At 44.1% G+C, this 23,880-nt stretch overlaps 1 protein-coding gene across 1 annotated transcript in view; it reads left to right on the top strand.

Moving 5' to 3' along the window:
• Nucleotides 1-23,880, top strand: part of TGM2 (transglutaminase 2) — a 129,526-nt gene that overhangs the window by 73,106 nt on the left and 32,540 nt on the right. The window contains exon 5 of the mRNA XM_085619203.1: nt 19,272-19,400. Within this exon, the coding sequence (XP_085475329.1) occupies nt 19,272-19,400 (129 nt within the window). The remainder of the gene's footprint in view (nt 1-19,271; nt 19,401-23,880) is intronic.

Genomic DNA, 23,880 nt, shown 5'->3' with positions numbered 1-23,880 from the left:
GGTTACTTTTTAAAAAGCTTAGAAGTGGCAATGGCACGCTGTAGGGTAACTGATAGACTGCACACATTCGCAGATCTTGCTTCACCAGGCCAAGTAAAACCTCTTTTGTTGTACAAGGTGCAGAGATATGATTCCAACAACCAGCATTGGCAAAACCAATAGCTCTTGCATATGCAAGAGCTTTTTTCTTTGTCAATGTGTTTTATCCATGTTGTACACCAGTGTGGCTGCTGTTCAGCATGGTTAAATGTTAGTGGCCTAGAGGTGATTGGTGCGGAGTGTCATAGAGTAGGGTGGTGTGGAGTATTGTGGAAACCGAATAGTGGAGTGGAGTGTCGTAGACTGGAGTGTTGTAGAGTGGCGTACAGTGGAGTGGTGTAGTCTAGAGTGGACTGGTGTAGAGTGCAGTGGCCTAGAATTCAGTGGCTTACAATACAGCATCATAGAATGCGGTGGCATATATTTGAGTGTTGCATAGTAAAGTGTAGAGGCGTAGAGTGCAGTGGCGTAGAATGCAGTGGCGTAGAGTGGAGTGGTGCAGAGTGCATTGGAATAGAATGCAGTAGTGCACAGTAGAGTGGGGTAGAGTTCAGTGGTGTAAAGTGCAGTGTTGCAGAATAGAGTGCAGTTGTGTTAAGTGGCATAAAGTGAAGTAGCATAGAGTACAGTGGAGTAGAGTAGAGTAGAGTGGCATAGAGTGCAGTAGCATTGAGTACAGCAGTGCAGAGTAGATTGCAGTGGTGCCGAGTACAGTGGCACACACTGGAGAGTGGGCTGGTGTAGAGTGCATTCACGTAGAGTGTTGCAGAGTATAGTGGCATAGAATTCAGCTGTGTACAATACAGCATCGTAGAGTGCAGTGGCATAAATTAGAGTGGTGCATAGTAGAGTGGTGCAGAATAGAATGGCATAGAGTTCAGTGGTGTAGAATACAGTAGTGTAGAGTGCAGTGGTGTAGAGTAGAGTGGCATAGAGTGCAGTGTTGTAGAGTGGTGCAGACTTGTGTTTAGTGGCTTAGAGTCCAGGGGCATAGAAGAGAGGGCTGCAGAGTGCAGTAGCGAAAAGTGCAATAGTGAAGAGTTCGGTTGCAGAGAGTTTGGTGGCATAGAGAGCAGTGGCATAGGCTACAGTGGTGCAAAGTAGAGTGCAGTGGTGTAGCATGCAGTGGCTTAGGGTGCAGTGGTGCAGAGTAGATTACAGAGCATACAGTGGATGAGTAAAGAATGCATCAGTGTAGAGCGGAGTGGTACATAGTATTGTACATTGGCGCAGAGTCAAGTTGTGTAGAGTACAGTAACATGGAGTACAGTGGTGCAGAGTAGAGTTCAGCGGAATGCAGTGGAGTAGGGTAGAGTGCAGTGGCGTAAATTGGTGTGGAGTAGACTGGACTGGTGTAGAGTGCATTGGTATAGAGTGTTGCAGAGTATGGTGGTGAAGAGTGCAGTGGTGTAGAGTGCAGCAGCATAGAATTCGGTGGCTTACAATGCAGCATCGTAGAATGCATTGGCGTCGATTAGATTAGAGTGGTGCATAGTAGTATACAATAGCGGAGAGGTGCAGAGTAGAGTGGCATAGAGTGCAGTGGAATAGAGTGCAATGGCGAAGATTGCAATGGTGTAAAGTAAAGTGGCTTAGAGTGCAGTGGTATAGGGTGGTGTAGAGTATAGTGGCGTAGAGTCCAGTGGCATAGAGTGGAGTACTGCAGAGTACAGTAGCATAAAGTTCAATAGTGCAGAGTAGAGTGGCGGAGAGTGCAGTGTTGCAGAGTGATGTGGCGTAGAGCGGTGTTGAGAGCAGTAGATTAGACTACAGTGGTGCGGTGGTTTAGAGTGCAGTGGCAAAGCGATGTACAGTACAGTGGCATAGAGTGCAGTGGTGCAGAGTAGATTAGAGTAGCGTACAGTGGATTGGCATAGAGTGCAGGGGTGGTACTTACTGAGTAGAGTTCATTGGCATAGAGTGTACTGGTATATAGTGCAGTGGCATAGAGTGCAGTGTATGAGAGTGGCGTAGAGTGTACTGGTATAGAGTGAAGTTGTGTAGAATGAAGTGGTACAGAGTGCAGTGGCGCAGAGTGGAGTAGAATGTAGTGGCGTGGTGTAAAGTGGAGTAATCCAGAGTAGAGTGAAGTGGCATGGAGTGGTGTAGAGTAGAGTGGGGTAGGTGGAGTATGCGTGGTGTGGTAGCACACTGTCATTACAGAAAACACATTTTGAATTGAAATGCACTTTACATTTGCACAGACATATAGATTGACAAATAAAACTGTACAGCGCACAAACTATAGTGTGTGGAAATGGCATCACCTACTGTAATGATTTCTTTTTTTATTTGTTTCTAACACACTTCAGAATTAACAAAACGTGCTCCATTGGTTCTTTGGTCATTCTGATACATTCTTTCACAGTTCATTTAAATTTTGTTGTGTGCAAGAAAAAACCCTTTCCTCTACCCCCAGTATCCAGCAAGATTGACACATAAATCCTCTCAATTTGAAGCCAGAGAAAGAAAAGTAAACACCAAGCTCCCAAAAGACAGACCCTGAGATGTAACCTCTGCCTTTCGATGCACAGCAAATGTGACAAAATAAGACCAAGATTTATAGGCCTGTGTACAGAATGGAGCACTTGTGGAGGAATACAAGGAGAGGCAGTGTGAAAAGGCTTTGCTCCTTGGGCGGGACGAACTGAACCTGGACAGCCTAAAACAAATAAAGCCATCAAACAGAAAGCCAGAACATGTGAGTTACAAACCACAAAGCTAATGTTAAACATCAGACAAAGGTTTCTGAATGCCCCCAAGATGTCTTTAGCAAACCAGACTGTGCTGTCTGGTGCTTCGACCTAAAAAACGAGTTTGGTAACAGAACGTAAACATTCTCGGGGTGAACCTCCCAAGAGAGACTGGTCTGACATTTATATATTCCAAACTTTATGAAATTATTCAGTGTGGTATCGAAATCCTTATCGATCTGTAGGAATTGCTTTGATCCAAAACTCTTTGGGCCTGGGACTTTAGCCGGATCTCTGGATGTTCTAAGGGAACTTTGCATTTGTCCAATCTTCTCTATTATTTCCTGAGCACGAGTGAAAAGAGAAATCCGAGAGATCCGAGGGTTGCCTCAAAACTGCAATCCTTTATCAAGCTCTTGCTTGGGTAGTCCTGCTTAGTCTCCTGCTCTGAATAAAAATTGTTGTAGAAAAAAATAATGCGAGTTCCTGCTGCATCTCAAGCCGTTGCAGATGAGCGCGGTCGGTTTTTGATTATTTTTATGTGTGCTTATAGCAGTAAAACACAGCAGGCATTCAAAGTGTTTACATTTATAGGTAAAATAAATGTGGAACTGCACTGGACGTGACTTTTACATACACAGAACGAAGAAAAATATGGTTCAAAACAGATCAGACAACAAAAAATAAATAATGGCGATGAATAAATCCAAAAACTAAATGTCATAAAACTTGAGGCTCAGCTGCGATCAAATCTAGCCCTGGCGAGGAAGAGGAGACTTGAAACCATTGGCTCCTTGTGGGGAAAACATAAAAAAAATTAAAGCAATTGAGGTTTTAATAGTAGAAGGCCAGTTACCGTGCATAAATGCATTAACTGCCACAAGGGAAACATCTGTTTCATTTCTCCTTCAAAGTCAAGTGGCCCTGCGAGGACTGCGTGTTGCTGCACAGGAATCTGTGGGGTCAGAGTGCAAAGTGTGCATGCTATCTGCATACGATGTTATGATCACATATTTGTTTTTAAAGAGCGGCCATGCGCAGTGATGAAAGGACCGTTGGACTGCCCGCGAGGATGTCCTTCATTACTTAGCGGAAATGCATGGCGGTGCTTTAGTTTCAGAGCGGGAACGTGGATTCCAATCAGCCTGGCCAAATGCAGAGCAGGCTTCTTTCTCAGGAAACGGTCTTTCTTATATTACCAATCAGAGAGGAGAGAAACGATAAGATGCAGAACAACCCAAAGGACGCTGGGAAAGCTATTCTTTCAGCACAGCTTTTTAAGAGTGAGGAGAAAGGAGCTGCTCGCAGAGCGAGGGCATAGAGCAGTACCAGCACCCCTGTACCGCTGAAAACCAGAAATGCCATCTTGAATCGCTTTCATTTTTTATATGACCCTATAAGGTTCACTGATGCCCTCTGGCTCCGTTAAGGCTCTACATACCAGATACATGCACATATACATCATACAATGAACCGTCTTTCTTAAAGATTAGCTGTTAAAACTTTGAAGGTAAACACCTAACAAATAGTACCTATTTGTCAAGGCCCTCCACCCCATGGTGCTGCCCCATCAGAGGACATTTCTTTTGTTTTTAGAGGTGTTTACAGGTACTATTTCCCTTTGTCATCATCGATATCGTACTCCGGCGGCGGCCATCTTTAAAGCAGTCACTTCCTGTGATCTACGACTTTGGTAACACACTGGGTGGCTCTTCCGCTATGGTGGAGGAGCGACGCCCCCGCTTTTAAGCAGTGCCAAGTAGAAACATAAAATTACAATAACTTAGAGATATTATCATTTTATGATTCATGTACTGCTGCTTAGCAGGCACTGCTCTGCTCTCAGAGCAGGGGAGGAGTGGTTTGCCCACTCCTGACTGCGCAATGACAGTTTGGTCAGCCCTCTCGGGCTGCCCAAACCAGTCACGTGCATATTCCCTATTCTCCATGCAGGCTGCATTACAGCCTGCACGGAGAACATGCCCACCCCTCCAGCTCCCGGCTGAGCGCCGTGTCACAGCGCTCCGATGAATCACAATGCTGCATTGGAGCGTTGTGATTGGCTTAGTGGAGGGAGCCTGTCTACCTGCTTCCTGTCCCTGGAGTCGGAGGCAGGAGAGCAGGAGCAGAGACTCGAGACCCAGCCTCAAGATAAGTTTATTTATTTTTTATTCCCTCCTTTCCCGCGACCTCCCCCCTCCTTTCCTGCGACCTCCCCCCCTTTCCCGCGACCTCCCCCCCTTTCTTGCAACCTCCCCCCCTTTCCCGCGACCTCCCCCCCCCTTTCCCGCGACCTCCCCCCCCCCTTTCCCGCGACCTCCCCCTCCCTTTCCCGCGACCTCCCCCCCCCCTTTCCCGCGACCTCCCCCTCCCTTTCCCGCGACCTCCCCCTCCCTTTCCCGTGACCTCCCCCTCCCTTTCCCGTGACCTCCCCCTCCCTTTCCCGTGACCTCCCCTCCCTTTCCCGTGACCTCCCCCTCCCTTTCCCGTGACCTCCCCCTCCCTTTCCCGCGACCTCCCCCTCCCTTTCCCGCGACCTCCCCCTCCCTTTCCCGCGACCTCCCCCTCCCTTTCCCGCGACCTCCCCCTCCCTTTCCCGCGACCTCCCCCTCCCTTTCCCGCGACCTCCCCCTCCCTTTCCCGCGACCTCCCCAATCCCTTTCCCGCGACCTCCCCAATCCCTTTCCCGCGACCTCCCCAATCCCTTTCCCGCGACCGCCCCAATCCAGTGCTTAATTTGTAAAATATGAAGTGCAGGTGCTCAAATGTTTGTCGAAGGCCACACCTACTTTTCTCTGGCTCCTGCCACTTCCTCCACTGGCTCCACCCACTTACTAAATTAACTCCACCCACATCTTCAACTGGCACTGCTAAAAGTCCGGAAAAGCGCAAATTCTGAATTTAAAACATAACAGCATTGTTAGGGGCTCTCTCCAATAAGAATTGATTTCTACCCAAATGAACCCTTTTTTGCAAGATTAGGATAATGAAAGATTGGGCAATAAAAACATATAGCTGTAATATATAACTTGCAGTTTCCTTACAGCTCTTTGATGACAGTTAATAGCTTGCTGTCTTACAAACTGCAAGTAACAAAAGGACCTCTCTGACAGAAGCAGTAACACACTGACCTATTTTACATTATATGCACGTTTTGATTTGCATGGTAAACGTTCTTTGCAGCAGGCACATTAACCCTCTGTAGTACCTTAGAAGCAGTCAAAACTTCCCCTAGACAAAACTCCTGTCTCTCTCCAGGAAGACGATTAATCACCAGAATTATCTTGGCATTTTAATTGATGCCTGAAGTGCTTTTAAAACGAGAATATACTGGCGCCCCCACAGTGTTACATGAAATAATGAAACAGAGCTTCGCTGAGGGATCTGTGTTACATGGAAGAATGAAACAGAGATTGAAAGAGTGAAACAGAGCTTGGGTGAGGGGTCCATGTTACAAGGAAAAGTTAAAGAGAGCTTAGATGAGGGATCTGTATTACAAGGAAGAGTGAAACAAAGGTCAAGGATGGGATCTTTGTTACAAGGAAGACAAACAGAACTTGGGTGAGGGATTTGTCTTACATGGAAGAGTGAAAAGAGATTGGGTGAGAGAGATCTGTGTTACATGGAGCAAAGCAAAGTTGACAGATTTGTAATTAATTTAATAGAGAAAAAGCATGGCTCAGGATTAAAGACTTTTGGAAATACATAATGGTCCAAAATCAAAGGCGAGGACTTGGGGATCCTGGACACACATTGTATGATGACTCCATTGCCATCAGTAGTAAAAAAGAAGTTGTGTGCAGTTGTTGGCCCAGAAGCAGTGAAGGCAGAGTGTATCCTTGTCGAACCTGGAACATGGATTTATGAATGGAAGCACTGGTGTCTCATTCATGGACAGAACAAGTAATCCGGCAATCACTGCAAAGGGTCAGAGGTGCAGGTGCTACATTGTACAGATTCCTGAAAAAATATTGATATATATGACTGAGAATATTGGCACGTACAGAACAGTATGAGAAAGTGCTCAGTGTGCGCACCCAAAAAAATAGCAGCGTTGGTTGGTGTGGCAAGCAATTGGCATGGGCCACGCCACCAGGGCTGGCTTTAGCTCTGGTGGCGCCCTGTGCGACAATGTTTGTTAGTGCCCCCCAACCACCACCTCCGCTACAGATTCACTCACTACCACCATTTGACAGTGCCCCTCAAGTCTCCATAACCACTGTCTCTTAGATTCATTTAGTTTTATAGCGCCACTCATACCAGTTTAAGATGTCAGAACACATTACATCACACACGCATTGCGTGTGTAAATCAGTATATAGGAGATGTTAATGACTCAATATGATTGTTAATTATATTAATTTACCCAACTTTCGCCTTCACTGAACCTAATTAGTTAAGCCGTTTAAATGGTACTTACTTGTCTTTGTGGCACTATAAAAGTTTTCAAATGTCTGCAAACTGACAGGACCTAAGTGTAGTGCAACTACAAAACGGACTGAAGGCTATGATTATTTGTGACATATAAGTGTCTCAGGGGCCCTCAACACATTCTGTGCGGAAGGGGCATCGTTTTGTATCATGTCAGGGCTACCAATTGATACACATTGAATCATGTAAAAATGAAGTTATTGCGTAACGTTCATAAAAAATAAAGCGACAAAAATGAAGGCAGACTCCTGCACATGAAAGCTCGATTCCCCCCCTCCCCCCTACTTATGAGTGCGCAGGAACCACGGCTGCCTGCCAAAATACTGTGAATGGGACACGTTCTTTGCAGCAGGCATATTAACCCTCTGCGCTATGATGAGTTAAACGTTCACTAGACAAAGCTCCGGTCTCTCTCCAGGAAGCACATTAATCACCGGAGTTGTGATTTTTATTGATGCCAGAAAATTGCTGGGACAATGTACACGGTACAAAAGGGGGTGGTGATGGACGGAGCGTCAGAACCAATCAAACACTCACACCCAGTCAACAGATCTGGGTTTGATCCATCACCGTTCTTTAGCCCACTCTGTCACCCCAGTTCAGACATGGCCATATGCAAATCAATCTGACCCTGTGCCTCATGGGAACAGTCCAGCCCGTACTGCCAAGCCATGCCTTCCCTGGACCAGAAACAAGCTTCCTGGGACCGGTTTCTGGCATTTCAGCCGTCTTCAGCCAGGCTTGCTTGAATCCAGTGGCAAAGTGAGCAAGGGACTCACGTCTGAGCATACCCTGCCCCTAGAACCAGTCCTGCACGCCACCGCCACCCATGGGTGGCAACGGCATGATCATGGTGGCAATGCTACAATACTGTACTGCTACTGTTACGGTAACAGAGTGCTCAGTGCAATCACAAGTTACTGGTTCGGGCAGGGCGGCCGGCCCGGGACACAAACACACACACATTGAGAGCCTGCAGCCTTAGTTACTTAGGCTGCTTCACAGTAATTTATTTCTGGCCAACAGCTGCAGGTCTTATTAGCCCTAATTCCTGTACGTGACAATGAAAAACTTCATGAGTGGACTCAATGCCATGAAAGCAGTGTCCTTCCCGGGTGTAGAACCTCACCCCAAGGCAGCGTGCGCAGCTTTATTTCAACTGATTAGGCCTGCTGCCAGGCCCTGCTTCACCTGGTGGCTGACGCTGTTATTGGTGGCACTGGCCATAACTCACTGCTGGCAGCGGCTACGGGCTACTAATCAACATTGGTCAATCACGTCAAGTCGCCAATGCACACTGCTTGCACCGAACAACGTCGTCCGGCCTGGCCGGTGACGGTCACGCTTGCTGCTTCTGGGCTGAACTGTTCTTGAACTACTACTGCACGGCCGTTGATGACTCGGTGGTGGTGAGGCCTCAGGCCGTGTGGGTATGCTGGGGTGTGGCAATGCAGCGAATGCGCTCGCATTGCAATCTGAAAAAATATGTGCACGCTGCGTGCCGCGCATATCCCCAACCCCCGCAGATTTGTACTGGGTGGAACCAAAATCCAGCCCGGGCTGACCTGCAACATCAAACTAAGTGCACCCGCGGCCGCCACGCCATCATTAGCAATCAACATATCAACTGGTAATCATAATGTCAGACAGAGATATTGAGATTCAATCATTCATTCATTAATCTCGCCATATTGCTCCTGGCTCACAGCGAGCGTGCCCGCAACACACGGTCTCTTTTCTTGACTGTGGGACCAGGGACCCGGACCAGTAAGTTAAGTGGGAGTCTGGGACCTGACTCACTCGGACACTGCTCTGTGCACTGCCTTCGGCTGCTACGCAGCTTCATTAACTGATTAGGCCACGGTGCCCGCCAGGCACTGCCTCACCTGGTGCAACTTAGGCTGTTACATTGCTTTTATTTTTAAATGACGATTAGGTGGTTAGGCCTAGTACGGTACCACAGTACCAGGTCATGCCTCACCTGGTGCTGCTTAGGTTGCTGCGCAGGCGCTTTATTTTTTTATCTGATGTTGATTAGGCGTACTACCAGGCCCTGCCTCACCTGGTGTCTACTCCTCAAGGCTCGTCTCAACGTGGCCAACATCGTCCAGAGACTTTGAACGGCGGCAGCAGTTCAACCACGATGACTCGGTGCAGGTACTGGGTGAGGTGCGGCCGTGCGGGTATGTTGGGGCGTGGAAAAGCAGTCAATGCGCGCGCAATCTGAAAAAACTCAGCGCCTGCTGCCGCGCACAGCCCCAACCCCCACAGAAGTCCAAAACCGAGCCCTGCCCCGCCCAACTCAGTGTCCCTCCCGCCCACGGGGCCGGCAACACTGAGCCGCGGCCGCTGGGCCGCCAGTGCCACTACATTGAACAACAAGATATGAGTCACTGTCACTGAGAAACAACTTGAACAGAATCGGAGTCAGAAACAACTAGCATCGATCAGTCATCAACAACACAACAGTGCGTAACTAACACTACTCTGTAACAGTAATAGCAGAACTTACAGTAGTGCAGCACTCACTCTGTGCCTCTAATTACTATCCAATCAATTACGTCCCCTAAATGCGTGTAGACCCGGCCCTGATAATTAAGTGCCGGTGCTAAGCACCGGCAAGCACCGGCACAAATTAAGCCCTGCCCCAATCCCTTTCCCGCAACCTCCCCAATCCCTTTCCCGCAACCTCCCCAATCCCTTTCCCGCAACCTCCCCAATCCCTTTCCCGCAACCTCCCCAATCCCTTTCCGGCGACCTCCCCCTCTTTCCCACAACCTCCCCCCCTCTCTCCCGTGACCTCCCCCCCCTTTCCGGTGACCTTCCCCCTTTCCCATGGCCTCCCCCCCTTTTCCGAGACCACCCCCCCTTTCCCAGGACCTCTCCCCCCCCTTCCCAGGACCTCCCCCCCTTTCCCACGACCCCCCCACGACCTCCCTGCATTTCCCGTGACCTCCCCCCTTTCCCGTGACCTCCCCCCTTTCCCGGTGACCTCCCCCCCCCTTTCCCGGTGACCTCCCCCCCCCCTTTCCCGGTGACCTCCCCCCCCTTTCCCTGTGACGTCCACCCCCTTTCCCTGTGACGTCCACCCCCTTTCCCTGTGACGTCCACCCCCTTTCCCTGTGACCTCCACCCCTTTCCCTGTGACCTCCACCCCCTTTCCCCGTGACCTCCACCCCCTTTCCCCACGACCTCCACCGCTTTTCCAGAGACCCCCCTTTCCTGCGACTGCCCCCCCTTTCCCACGACCGGCCCCCTTTCCTGCGACTGCCCCCCTTTCCCACGACCGGCCCTCTTTCCCGCGACCGGCCCCCTTTCCCGCGACCGCCCCCCATTTCCCACGACACCACCCCCTACCCCCAGCGAGCCTTGCCTGCCACCTCTGGTAACATCTGAGGGTAAGATGATCCGCTCATATGAGTCTGCATGATAAACCCGTCCTTGTGGGATTACATACAAACTCAAATTAAAGCTGGATAGCTCTGGCCTGACTAGGTACTAATGGAAGGACAAGCTAAGAATCTTCTTTACAAATCTCTCTCGTTCTTTGGTCTTCTAATGGTGTTCCTGATGTTTAGTATTATGCAGATTCCACATGCACACAGCTCTAAGAGCGATGTATCCATGGAAGTAGAGCTGTTCGTCTCTCTGCTGACTTCATGGGGTTCAAAGGTATCATGAGCTATCAGTGTTCAGCCTCTGCTCTGTGTCTGCTCAGCTCTTAACAGTATCCCTTACAATCAAAGAGCATATGTAATTAACCGTTCTACATGTTATTTTGCCTGGAAGCACTTTATATGTGCACCATATTAAAAATATCCTTGCTAGAAGGAATTCTAGCGCTCTATTCCCTGCACGTTTTTCAGTGAAGCTGAAGGTGTAAGCTTAAGCATCACTTTTTATGTACGCTAGTGATTCTTTGACGTCCTAATTTCTCACAAAAATATTTGAGATACCAGCAAGGCAATTCAGTGCACAGGACTTTAAAACTCGAGTTGTTGGACACTGACTGGTGCAGATGCTGACCTTGAACCCTGTCCACATTCTCCAGTTGAGTTTTCTTCAGCGCATGCACACACCCGCCCAGGTCTTCCACCTCTGCATGTTTCTAGGTTTCATGAATAAATCGCTACGAGCTCTACATGCTGTTAGTTGTTTAGATCCCCCTGGTAATGCAGCCATGGTTCCTCCTCAAATGGCCATCAATCTGTCTCTAAATTCATTCTGGCTCTCCTGTTTTACGTCACTCTCCAATTGACAAGATCGACCTCTAAGAATGTCACCCTCAATGTTGCCCATCACTACAAAGTCAAGGTTAGCTATTCATTTAATATTCTTAACTCCATATCTACTTATCTTAAAGATGTAGAGGATGCAATATATTAGTCATGAGATATATAGTGAGGATATACCAGTTTGTCTATCTTTTCTCCAGGTGGAGTGATCTGGCAACCTATTCAGTTAATCTGCAAATTGTTCGTCCATGGAATACTTTCAGGGCTACGTTGAAGCTTCCAACATGGAAACTATAGCTAGAAATGTTGTACAGCAGGGTGGAGTAAAACTGCTTCCAGAACAAGAAGATCCTAGCGAGGACCTCGAACTGGTGCTGGCATGATGGTGGACCATCTGTCTCGAGTGCTTTCCTTAAAGAACCCGAACACTGCATTTGTACCCTGTCCCATTCCAATTGCACCGGTGTCTAACAGTAGTATGTTCAGCACCAAAAAAGTGAAACTGAAGGCACAGAAATACGGAAGCTGCAAACATGGGACTATAATGTGTGGTGAGGCAGCTCAGCAGTGCAGTTATGACTGCCTCCACTTTGTAATCACCATAGTATTCAATAGTTATGTTGGTTAAAGCACTCTCTAAATGTGCCCCTATCGATAACCAAGCATCTGAAACCAGATGTATTAAACATTGGTCGGAAAATACTGGTCGCAATTTGCATAAATTATTTTTGTGACCAGTGTGGTATTTTGCGAACTGACCTATATAATAACAGGTCGGTCCATGAAGTACTGAAGGGTAATGGGTTGCAATTTGACCTACCTCATGAATATTAATTTGGTTGGTGGTAAATTGTAACCCACCACGATTCGATGCGATCACAGGGATGGTGGCCTGCTACAGTCATCAGACCACCATGTCTGATTGCTTTTCAATAAAGCAATCTTTTACTTTTATTTTAAATGAAGGCCGTTTCCCATAAAGGAAAACAGGATGCGTTTAATAAAAAAAAGTGAAAAGTTTTGCAAACATTTTTTAAGGCTAGGCAGTGGTCCACGGGACCACTGCCTAGTCTTAAAAAAAAAAAAAATTGTCAGCATTCGCAAAGGGGGATGGGTCCTTTGGGCCCCCTTCCTGTTTGCCAGTGGGTTATCACAACTTTTGTGTAGTTGGTAAAATATTAATGTTTTACAAGCGGGTTTTGGTTGCTAAACCATAATACATCCTATTCCTGATTGCTATTTGGAAGGGAACGCCCTAAGCCTACCCCTTCCAAATACCGACTCGGTTTCTGATCACTATACTAAACTGCAATTGCATACCAAAAGTCCATTCGCCAGTCACAAATGGTATGATTTTGCGAATCAACACATTGCGGCCGAAAAAAGCCATAGTACATCTGGCCCCTGGCCATTAGAGGCTATACTCAGTAGACCTTTCATAAATCTAAAAAAATTTTGAGAGTGAAACACAGACCTAACATTTATTTTTTATGCAGAAAACATCCAGCTATTTTAAGGCTCCATCTGCTGTGTGTGGTGCCAGCATCAGAACAGTGACCCATGTACACAGAAATTTCATTTTCTTCTTCTGTTCTGTTTCTTCTTATCACGCATCCTGTCCTTCCAAAAGTCTAAGCGGAAGAAAACCAGCTGTCCAGTGTTCCCTTCCCTTCCAAGCCAAGCTTCTGTTATCAGCCGTGCCCAGGACGTGCTTCTCGAGACTCCTCGCGGCCATCGCACTCTGCTGCTCTTGCCAGACTCCATTCGAATGACTTTTTTCGCCTGGGTGGAAAGCTGTTAGTTAAAAAACATAATACGAACGCATGATTGTGTGTGGCAAGAGTAATGTGGACTTTAAACTCTGCGCCTCATGTAAAACTCCATGTTGTAGTTGCAAAATATGCGATTCGTAAATTCACTTGCTTTTCAGCCGCACAATGGCTTTTTTAATGCACCTAACCCATTTGGTGTTTCGGCACAGGTTATAAAATCGAAAAATGGGTTTAGAAAGTCATAACGAATCGATATATGGAATGGGTGCCCTAAGGGCGTAACCTTTAAATAGCGATTTGTTGTGGTGCGTATTAATGTTTTGCCACTGAAATCAAAATATTGAAAAGTTGCCAACTTTCCCAGTCGAGATGGTAACCTTCTTAAAATGGAAGGGGTCCTCTTAGGACACCTTCCTCTTCGTGAATGCAACAAAAAAAGTTTGCTGAGGTTAGTCACTAGTCCAGGGGACCACTGACCACTCTAAAAAAAAAAAAAAAAAGTTAAAAAAAAACCTTTTCTTCTTAAATACAGCCTTGTTTCTGTTAAGGAATGGCAGCTTTCCTTTCACAAAGTGACCACCACACCCCAGGACACCCATATAATTCAATATTTCGCTGACATGTATCTTACCCCAGAGTCTTAACAAAGGTCCCAGGAAGGACACATTGGGGTTGAGCTGACCATTGTTCTTTTTAATTGTTAAGTGGGTATTCAAGCAGAAGATATTAGTTTCGATTACTAAAGGGATTTGAAGTTCTGTGGGTTCTCCATGTTAGAGATCAGTGATGGGTGTGAAGGTGGTTTAATTTAAGGCTGCCAAATTTGGAATGCACCTTGCACTGTGTTTAAGTACTGAGGGGATGTTCTTCATCTACATTTGTTGGATTTTGCCTGCCAATTTTTGAAAGAATGGAGCCTTTGCATCTTTTCAGGATCTTAAAAGGGACTATAGGCTCCCCAAAACTGGGGTCTTTTGCTACTTGCAATTACGAACCTTTGTACAGCAGCTCCTGGCCAGCAAATTCATTATGAACCACAACGAATTTCTGGAGGATTTTATTAAAACTAAGAAGCGAAGCTACAGACATACTTTCTCTTAGATTTTGGGGCATCAGGGTATAATGGGTAATACATTTGAGGCACTTGGTTCTAAGTGGTCTCGAATCCTAAAGTGCAATGTCTGAGATACGGTACACTAATATGTTGGCACAGAGTGCTCTTAATGTTTCTCCACTCAAGGCGCACTCTTTTAAAGTCTTAAATGACACATATTACACAACACTTAAGCTTGATCAGTGTGCAATGCAGGACACATCGGCTTGCTTTAGGTGCAATGCCCTAGAGGCGGATACAGTGCATATTTTCTCAACCTTTGGCTCTATCTTACAATTTTGGCACAAAGTGTTTGTACTGATAAATCAACTTTGTAAGACCAACATTACCCCTGATCCAAAATAATTGCTATATATACACTCTCCTGATCTCCGCGGTGGAGGTTGCTGGTGTCTTACGATTACTCTTTGTTGGCTACAAAAGAAGCCCCGGGTCCCTTATCCTGGTGGTGGTAGTTAATATTCCTTTGTAGTCTGGAGCTTGCAATTATTGAAAATCATCCAAACCGCCATAAGTTAAGGAAACTGTGGTAACCAGTCAAGGGGGCCCTGTCGGAGCTCTTACTGGTTGTGATGTTACGATATGATCTATTTGCATAGTCTCAAGGGATTTTGGTTTTTAAAGTAATGAGAAACGTTTATAATGGCCCATAATATCTGTTGTTTACCATATCAATGTATGCTTGATGGTTCTTAAATGAGTACTATTTCTCTCTTTTTTTTACTTGAAATAATGCCACCTTTGTATGTGTAATCTTGTTGGAAGATTTAAATCAATTATATAACTCCTCAATTAAACAGAAAAAAAGTTTTCACCCCTCATTTTCTGATGTCCCACCTGCGTATATTGTTTTATGGTAAAAACCACAGGACTGTAACCCATAGACCACGTTGAGATCTGCGTGAGTTCAATGCAAGTAACAACAATATCGCAACTGCATTCAGTAGAAGTTAGTATATATGTATGTACAAGACATTACAATGAGAGAACAAAAGGGAGAGACTCTTAATTATTTGTTGAATGTGCTCATGGCATCATATATTTTGAAAAAAGTAAAACATGACAGATATATCAGCACTGTATCGCAAAAATGCAGAGGCAACCCTGAAGAACCTAGTGCACTTTGTGCTCGTGACAAGAGGGGACGGCGCAAGTGACAAGTGAAGAACACACCGCTAGACGCGAAGTGAAAAAGTGATGTAAAACATGTACAGGATGATCTGTTCTAAACAAAAATTTTCTAGAAATAATTTAAACACGATTCAGAACAATTCCATGAACAAGAGAAGGATGTTCGCCATATGTTGCCCTGGAAAAGAATGGTCGACAGCGTTTCGATCCTTAGTAAGTCAGGATCATCATCAGAACCGGGAAACCAAATTCATGGGTGCTGTAGTGAAGGTGATCAGGATTCAGGAGTTGAATAGGTCCTTTGGAGAGGTAGCAGCGTTGTAGAACGTCTGCTATCAGTGGCGGCACACAGGTGTGTGATCTGTTGGTAGCTGGAAAGAATCCTGTGCCAGATGCAGGGTCGGAGCCCCGATCCACTGCCTGATATGGATTCCTGGGTAAATCTAGTAGTGAGGACGGAAAAATCCAGTAGTTGTTTTGCATACGAGTATAGCTGGGCCGCCACGAGCGTGTGCTGTGTCCACCGGTATCTCGAGATACCCTGCATCTGGCACAGGATTCTTTCCAGTGCAACATATGGCGCACATCCTTCTCTGGTTCATGGAATTGTTTTATGAGCATCATGTCAGTTGCAGACTGGATGTTTAAAAATAACCTAAAACTCAACTGAAAATTAAGGTGCTGGTGCTTGGTGATCTGTATTCTATTTGGTCCTCAGGTTGGTTGTGCTGGAGCACTACGCCAATCTTTCCCCTTACCCTGTGATGAACCTTTCGAGATGCCTGAGAGGTAAAGCAGATTTAACAGCAATGCAACAAATTCACTTTACAGTGTAGCCCATTTGGCTACACATTAAGGACCCGGAATCAGTCAAAAAGGTTTATTACAAATTAAGAGCCAAACTAATGTATTTAAATCTCAAGGACATATTGTAAAGATACAAAATCACCACAAGAAATCCGAAGCGTCTAATGAAATTTAGTCTGTACGGCATAAGACATGCAAGAAACTCAGTTACATCGATACAAAGGATAAGGAACAAAATCTGTTGATCAGTGTATAAGTTTCGAAACTCCAGTAGGTGCACGAGTAAATGTAAACATCTAAACTAATCCTAAACTGAATTTTGGAAAGTTAGGGACCTAATTAAGTCAGAGAAAACAGGAAGGTGCCCGTATTGAGGATACTTCAGTAGAAGTTCTCCGTATCAGGTAAATTGCATAGCATGAAGCCACACAATGAGAACATCACAGAAAAGTCTGTACCTCCATAATCTCTAGAGAATCTGCTTTGAAGACTAAATTAGGAACACTAGTTAAACCAACAGAACATTCAAGAGTTCCACTTGATTAATTCCAGTAATTTTCCACCTACGAACAGTAGGAATTGGCATTCTCTCTCGATTCTCCTCGTACCACAGTTCAAACATCAGGACGTCCTTGAATGTCTCCTATCTCCAAATAGGACATAAATAGGTGTTCTCCCTTATGGTTTGTTATCGCCTCTTTCCTTGCCAAAAGATTTCCTTCCAAGCCTCACTATTTCATACACAGTATGCTTTTCACTAGCTATCAGATAATATGAACGGACCTGCAAAAGAAGGAACATTAAAATCCAAGCAAACTTTTACGTGATGATTAATCACTGAAAGCCAAATGCTTAGGGCCTTTGGTTAGGATAACTTAATAATGCAGTCAATGTGCACTTTAAATACATGACGGTGTGCATGTACAATCACAAAAGAATGCAAGACTTTAATGAATACATTATTACACAGAAAGTGTACTTTAGGTAAATGCGATATAACTCAAAATACACAGATGTAAATGTGCCCGAGAACTGCAATCTTTAGCGTGTACATGAAACATTAGTATACATAGTGATGTGTATGTCTAAGCTCTAAAATCAATACACTTCAATCATATATTTAGTGCTCCACTTCACATTAATAAAATTAAGACACACAGTAAATATTTTATGCTAATGCACGTAAATATTGAGCTTCTGTGACGTATAGGGGTGGAGCTTAGATTGCACGTCTCCAGTTGCTAGATGAGATGAGCCTCCACCCCTCCCCTGCCAGAAAAGTTACAAATCTTAGAGTAGTGTTCGATGAGGACTTTCCTTACAAACCCAGATTGCTAAGGTATAAGACGGGTGCGTCTTTCACCTCCAAGTTCTATGGAAAAGTCTTCTTTCCTACCGGGCAATACCCACTACTCAGTTATCCAAGCACCAGTGGGTTCAGGATCAGGGCTAATGCACTGTACACGTTGGTCTACCTTCATGTGCTCTGCCTAAATGTCAACTGGTACACAATGAAGTTGTTTGGCTCCTCCTTAAATTGCCCTGTCATTTATAAGTACAGTAAATAAATAACTTTAGTTTTATGAATGCTATCTTGAATTGCATTGTAGCCTCCGGTGGGACTCATGAAAGGTGTCATCGGATGGGAGAGATGGGATCAGACCACAATTCAACTAAGTTTCTCCATTTCATATGTAAATATGTGTCCAAATATAAGCCTTTGCCATTGGCTCAGTGTTTTTGGTATACAAATGTTGGCAGAATGTTCATCTTGAATGTAGATTAACAAAGCCACCCAACATTGGGGGTTCTGACTAATGTACAAACATTATTTAACTATACCAGGGTTTTTAAGAAAAAATGGACTTCCTCCTTTCACTTCTACTCTTACCAAGAATTAACATTTGTAGGAAGTTGAAATTTTGTATTCACTTTCATGCAGTCGCCCTCTTGCCCTCTGTAAGTCTGCTACAAGAGAGTAAAGCCTATTTTGTGGAATAAGCCAAGAGCTCCACAGTATAATATGCACATTTCATCCATCTTTTGTCAGTTGGGGATGTGCATGCTCACACATCGCCAAAGGTGACTTCAGTGCAGGAAGTGCATAACTGCCCACTCTGCACTCTGAAGAGAAAACAGATCCCCCTCTTAGATTCTTCTGCCCACCATCTTCCCTTCTGTCCCACATAATCCAGTTTATCTCTCCCATCAATCGTCTCTGAGCATAAAGGTGAAATGTGGAGCCACTGCTCTAGAATAACACAACTTGCAAGAAGAACTGAATCTGCTGCAATAGAGAAAGAGGAGCAGAAGACCTGGGACTTCCATTTCTATGCATTCAGAGTGGGTGACGTGATCTAGAGCTGTTGTCCTCTTCCAAGCTGGATGCCAAAGCTAAAGATGCGGAAGCTGGGTTTGAGCTAAGGAATTGTGGAGCAATCCTTCAGGGAGATCAAAAAAGCAAAAAAGCAAAAGCTGTACCTGGGAGGGCCATGGTGGAGAAGGACATAGAAGAGTCAGATGGCAGGGACACAATCTTGGACATATGGGGGAGTCACACACACATTGAGCACACAGAGAGTAAAGATATACCAAAGGGACAGGGACAGAGATAATTAAGCAACCCAGGAAAGGGATTTCGAGAAGATTTGGACATGTAAGAGTAGAAGCAGCACAGAGACAGATCTGACACCAAAAGGCATGATGAGAAAATAAGACGAATAGAGACCAAATTAAAAAATAAAAACAGAATGACTAAACCTCTTCAAAAGGGAATTGCATGACCTAGACCAACAAGAAAGCAACTAAATTGACAATGGCAAATTTATATATTTAACACATGAAGCATACTTCTATTTTGCATCATGTAGACTTTTTCTATGGGTGTTAGATCCCCTGATGCAAAGCTAAAACCAACCACTGCTGTAGTCCATTTAGTTGGAGCCGCTTCCTATGTTACTTCTCATGTACATGCTGCTAGTGTTGTGTTTTGAACATATGGGGTCATGTGCTTGGGTTGAAGTCTCTTTCGTTGTTCTCTCCACATTAGTTTGAAGATCGGATTTTGGAAATATGTCTCCAGCTTCTGGATACCAGCCCAAAGTTTGAGAAGGATTCAAACCGAGACTGCTCCCGTCGGAATGACCCTGCTTATATTGGTCGGGTGGTGAGTGCTATGGTAAGTTTTCAACCCTTTGTCCTTCAGCCATCTCTGCAAGACCCTTTCATCACCTCAGCTAATTCTTTATTTGTGACCACACCATCCATGTTCTAGTCTCGTCGTCCTCTTCCACCTCTGTGCGGTTTACCTCTCCCACTGTGTTCACTCACTCGTAAAAGGAAGAGTGTACGAAGAATGGAGGGCATAGGCAGTGGAAAGGGGTAGGATGTGTCTACAAAGAGAGAGAGGATATTGGCCGTGTAAGGCACCTGGAATGAGAAGAAATGTCTAACATACAAATCCTTATACCTGTACCTGTTGACAACTCAGCGTAAACTGCTATATCATTCCCTACTGGGACCAAGTACTAGGACTGTTGTATTATTGTACCTTTGTTACTCGGCCTTATGCGAGACAATATTTTATGCTACTGCCTCTTAAAATTTCTTCATTTAGTAAACGTCAGATTTAATTTCATATGGCAGAATGATATACTCAAACTCTAATCACACAAGTGGAGAGGGGGGAGGTCACGCCACAGCAAGTCCTCATTGGACAATAGAATACAACACCTGTGAGTATGGTAGCTACAAAAGGTACACATAATCACTGCTTCATTTAGATGTCACAGAAGTAGCAAGAGCAATCTTTAGGAAGAGAAAGCCTCACCCACAAGGAAGAGCATATTTTGTTTCTCTGAAAACGTTGGTGCCATTTGACGAATCTTCGAGAAACTTTCTAAACAAAAAGTCCTACCACCTTCCTGGAAAGTTTCAGGGTGAACTGTCAAGTAGGAGGTTAGAAAAAGGAGGACGGTCTCAAAACTCAGTTTCCCTAGGCAATTTCCATGAGGACTTTTTAAAACGGCAGAATAGAATTACACAAAATGTGTCAGAAACCTAGATATTTACTCAGGAAGTGTGGCTTTTTTGACACAATGTAAATCTGTTGAGCCGTTTTAGAGAAATTAAGGTTTACAAACACTGTGAAATCTCGTGCAGAGGGACTCCCAAAGGAGCCTTAGAGACACATGGGACCATAAAAAATACTCTAAAAAAAAAAGCTAACGTTGTGTAGGAATCTGTCTGGTGTTTGCATTTGTTAGTTTGGCCGCCAGCAGGGGGTTAGGCGCAGAACCTGCCGAAGGCCATGTGTGGCAAAGGGTTGCAGAAAATAAGATTTTATTACCATACCTAACGAGGCATGATACTAAAATCTTACTTTACATTAAAACACCCTCAGGAATTCACTGGTAAAAATAACAGTTAAAGTGACGTTATATTTAAGTGAAAATATCAGTTCAAATAAAACATTAAACAAAAAAAAATGAAATTCACCAGTTATAGTTTACTGAAGTAACTATAACTTGCGCCCATGCCATGTGCTGCTTACGGCCTCACATATTACATATCTCATGAAATATCCTATGACATCCTTGATTAAATCACTGATGACATCTGAAATGACATTGTTAATAACATCACTTTGAAAGGCTGAGCTGCAAGTTATAGTATTGTTTTATTATTTTTATTTGGGGTCCAGCGGGAGTCCCTTGTCCCAATGTCAACATATCTATACATTTGTTACCTTAATTTCTCAAAAACTTATGAGCAGATTTACACTATATTTCTTCCTTGCTTTCTGCCAAATCTAGTGAAATTCTGTTTAGCCATTTTTCTGTATCCTTACCTAATTTTGCCTATGCAAAATGCATAGGGGAAAAAGGATTTTGGGACGCCCCCTTTTTCTCGGCCCCTACTTGACAGATCACCCCAAAAATTTCCAGGTAGTAGCTGAAGTGGATGAAATTGTTTATTTTAGTTTTAATTTTGTGTAGGTTCATCCGATGGTGCCAAAGTCATTAGGAAAACAGAAAATGCTCTTCCTATGGAATCTGACTCCTGTATGGTCACACAGTGGCAACCACCACCATGGTGTAACACTTATATATATTGTGGCTGATTGCTTTTTTAAGTTGAAATAGATCTTGATTGCATCATATCTGCACTAATCACAGATTTCATAGCTAACGGATCAGTTTGTTGCTTTTCAGAGACCCTATTTACAGATTTCTTCAATAGCTTTTTGGGGTAGTCTCTCTCCCCCCAATATTTGTAGCAGAAACTACTTTTCTCGCTCATACCCATTATCAGTACTGCAGATTCTTTAGCTCTTAGTAACTGTCCTAAAGGTACACTCCATTTCATTTATGTGCATGACCACAGAGTAAGATGTAAACTATTCCTACCTGTGAGCTTACGTCAGCAAGCAACCTTCCAAAATTTAAAGTTTAGCATCTAAATTTTCAAAAGAACCATGACTTTAAGTGAGAGTAAAAGCTAAATTTAGACCAATTTTTTTTAGCCGCCTGAGGAGTTGTTCTGAAGTCGTCTTTGGCCTATCTCAAATAAGGACAGACTTGCCAATATAGAGAAACTATATTACGAGAAGTTGAGTAAAATTCTGTAAATCACTAGACAAAACCACCTGCTCCTCCCACCAGTACATCAAAAGGTTTACATAGCTGGGGGGCTTAGCAGGTGCCCATAGGTTAGACTCTTGTTTGCCTGTACAGAGTGTCGTTGATGCAAAATTAGATCACAGTAGAATTATCTGTGCACGAGCATGTAGTTGGATCATTCTAACTCTCAAAAATGTGCACATGCTTGGATACCATTGGTGTGGGGTAATGCAAGTGTAGAGTGAATTGTACAATATTAATGAGCAGCAGTAATGATCCCAAAACACCCTCTATCATGAAGTTACCTTATGGCTTCATGTTTGTACTTGTCACAAATTATTGCAACCACATCTTTCCGATCAGAACGTTTAATGATAATTGAATGCTCTTGCTAGAGTTAATTCAAAGCTCACGTCTTTTTAAAAGTGATATGCGGGATTTGGCCTTGTATTATTTTTGACCATAGTAGCCTGTAAAATGTCTAAAGTGTCCTATGGTAATTGTGGCCTGAGTTTAGATTTCACATTGAGGCCCCTATTACCACTATTTCATATTTACGTAATTTCAATTCATCAAGTAATCCACTGATCTCCGCTGTCATAGCAGAAGGAACTCATTTGAATTCCTTCATTACACTGATTGTTTCAATGTCCTAAATCTGCAATTGCCTTACGTCCTCAGTACCTCTAGATCCATAATCCGATCTTTTACTAGTCATCAACATGTTAAATTTCATCGGTTTAAGTTTCCTTATTAATTAAAATACTTCTATTCTGGTTTGAACATAATTGAAATTTAAATGTGCAAATAAAATAGAGCAAGTGGTAATGATGTCACTTCTTCATTGATAAGTGTATGATTAGAGGGCTCAATTACTGCCAGTAGTTTAGTGGATGTTATTTTTCCCTCTTCGTTGACTTCTCATTTTTCTTTATCTTAGAGTTGAAATGTGTTCCCTTGAGTTGTCTTCCACCTCGTTTAGTCCTTCCTTCGTTACTCCACTACCTCTTGACTGGCCTGTGCATGATTTTATCTCTTGATTTCAATATCATAATATGAAATTGTCTAAAAAAGTTCCATGATGTTGAACCTCTTTCGATGGTAGTGTATCATTGTCTTCAATGGTGTCTCTGTCTGAGTTTATGTCAGATTCTGAATCCGGCAACAGGCAGTACTGTGCCACTTTATTTTTTGTTGTTTCACTACTGATGTTTCCAAATTGTCAGGGCAAATGTCAGAATTTCACAGTCTACCCTGCCTCTTTCACACTTATTAGTTCCTATTTTTGATCTCTTCAATTTTTTCCACACACCTTTCCATACCTTTTTTTGAAATTGTCAATGATGGATTGCTCCTGATATCTTGCCAATATAGAAAGCAATGCTTCTGTTGGATTAATATTTCCGTATTGTTGAGCCATCCATATTAAGATTTCCATCTTTCTTTTTCAACATCTGGTCGAATTTGCTACCCATTCATCATCTGGGGATTCCATTTTCACATGAAGTATTGGTATTGATTCTAAGACCTCTTTCGGTGAATTCCATTTCAATGTACCTTCCCAACCAGGTGAACTCCCCCAAGGTATTGAGTTCCAGTTTAGAATGCCTTAACAAATATTGTAACATTTCTGTAGTTTTTAAACCTGATTGAACAGTACTCTGTGGTGTATTGGTTTCCAAATATCCCCACCTGCAGTAGCAAAAATTGTAGATGCAGGTTCTTTTGACATTCTCCTTCCGCTGCCATTCAAGAAACCACTCACTTGTAGCACATAGTTGTACATAAACAAGACGCCCCTCCTACAGAATACACAAAATAGGACTTGATTCAGACATGCAGCACTTACCAATGGAAGTCGGCCCACCGCTATATGTTTTCTGACATGGTTTCAGGCAACATTCAACAAACTGGCATGCTCTTTCCAATGCCTATATTGTCGGTCCTTTGGCGTATGCGCAGGATAGAAAGTCAATTGTGTTTTTGAATCTCTCGACTGCTTGCTGCTCATCCTAACAGGGTTGGAGCGTGATTATT

Source organism: Triturus cristatus, chromosome 7, assembly GCF_964204655.1.
Source record: "Triturus cristatus chromosome 7, aTriCri1.1, whole genome shotgun sequence".
Classification (NCBI taxonomy): Eukaryota; Metazoa; Chordata; class Amphibia; order Caudata; family Salamandridae; genus Triturus; species Triturus cristatus.
The sequence above is the reverse complement of the archived record's forward strand: the minus strand, read 5'-3'. Positions and strand labels throughout refer to the sequence as shown.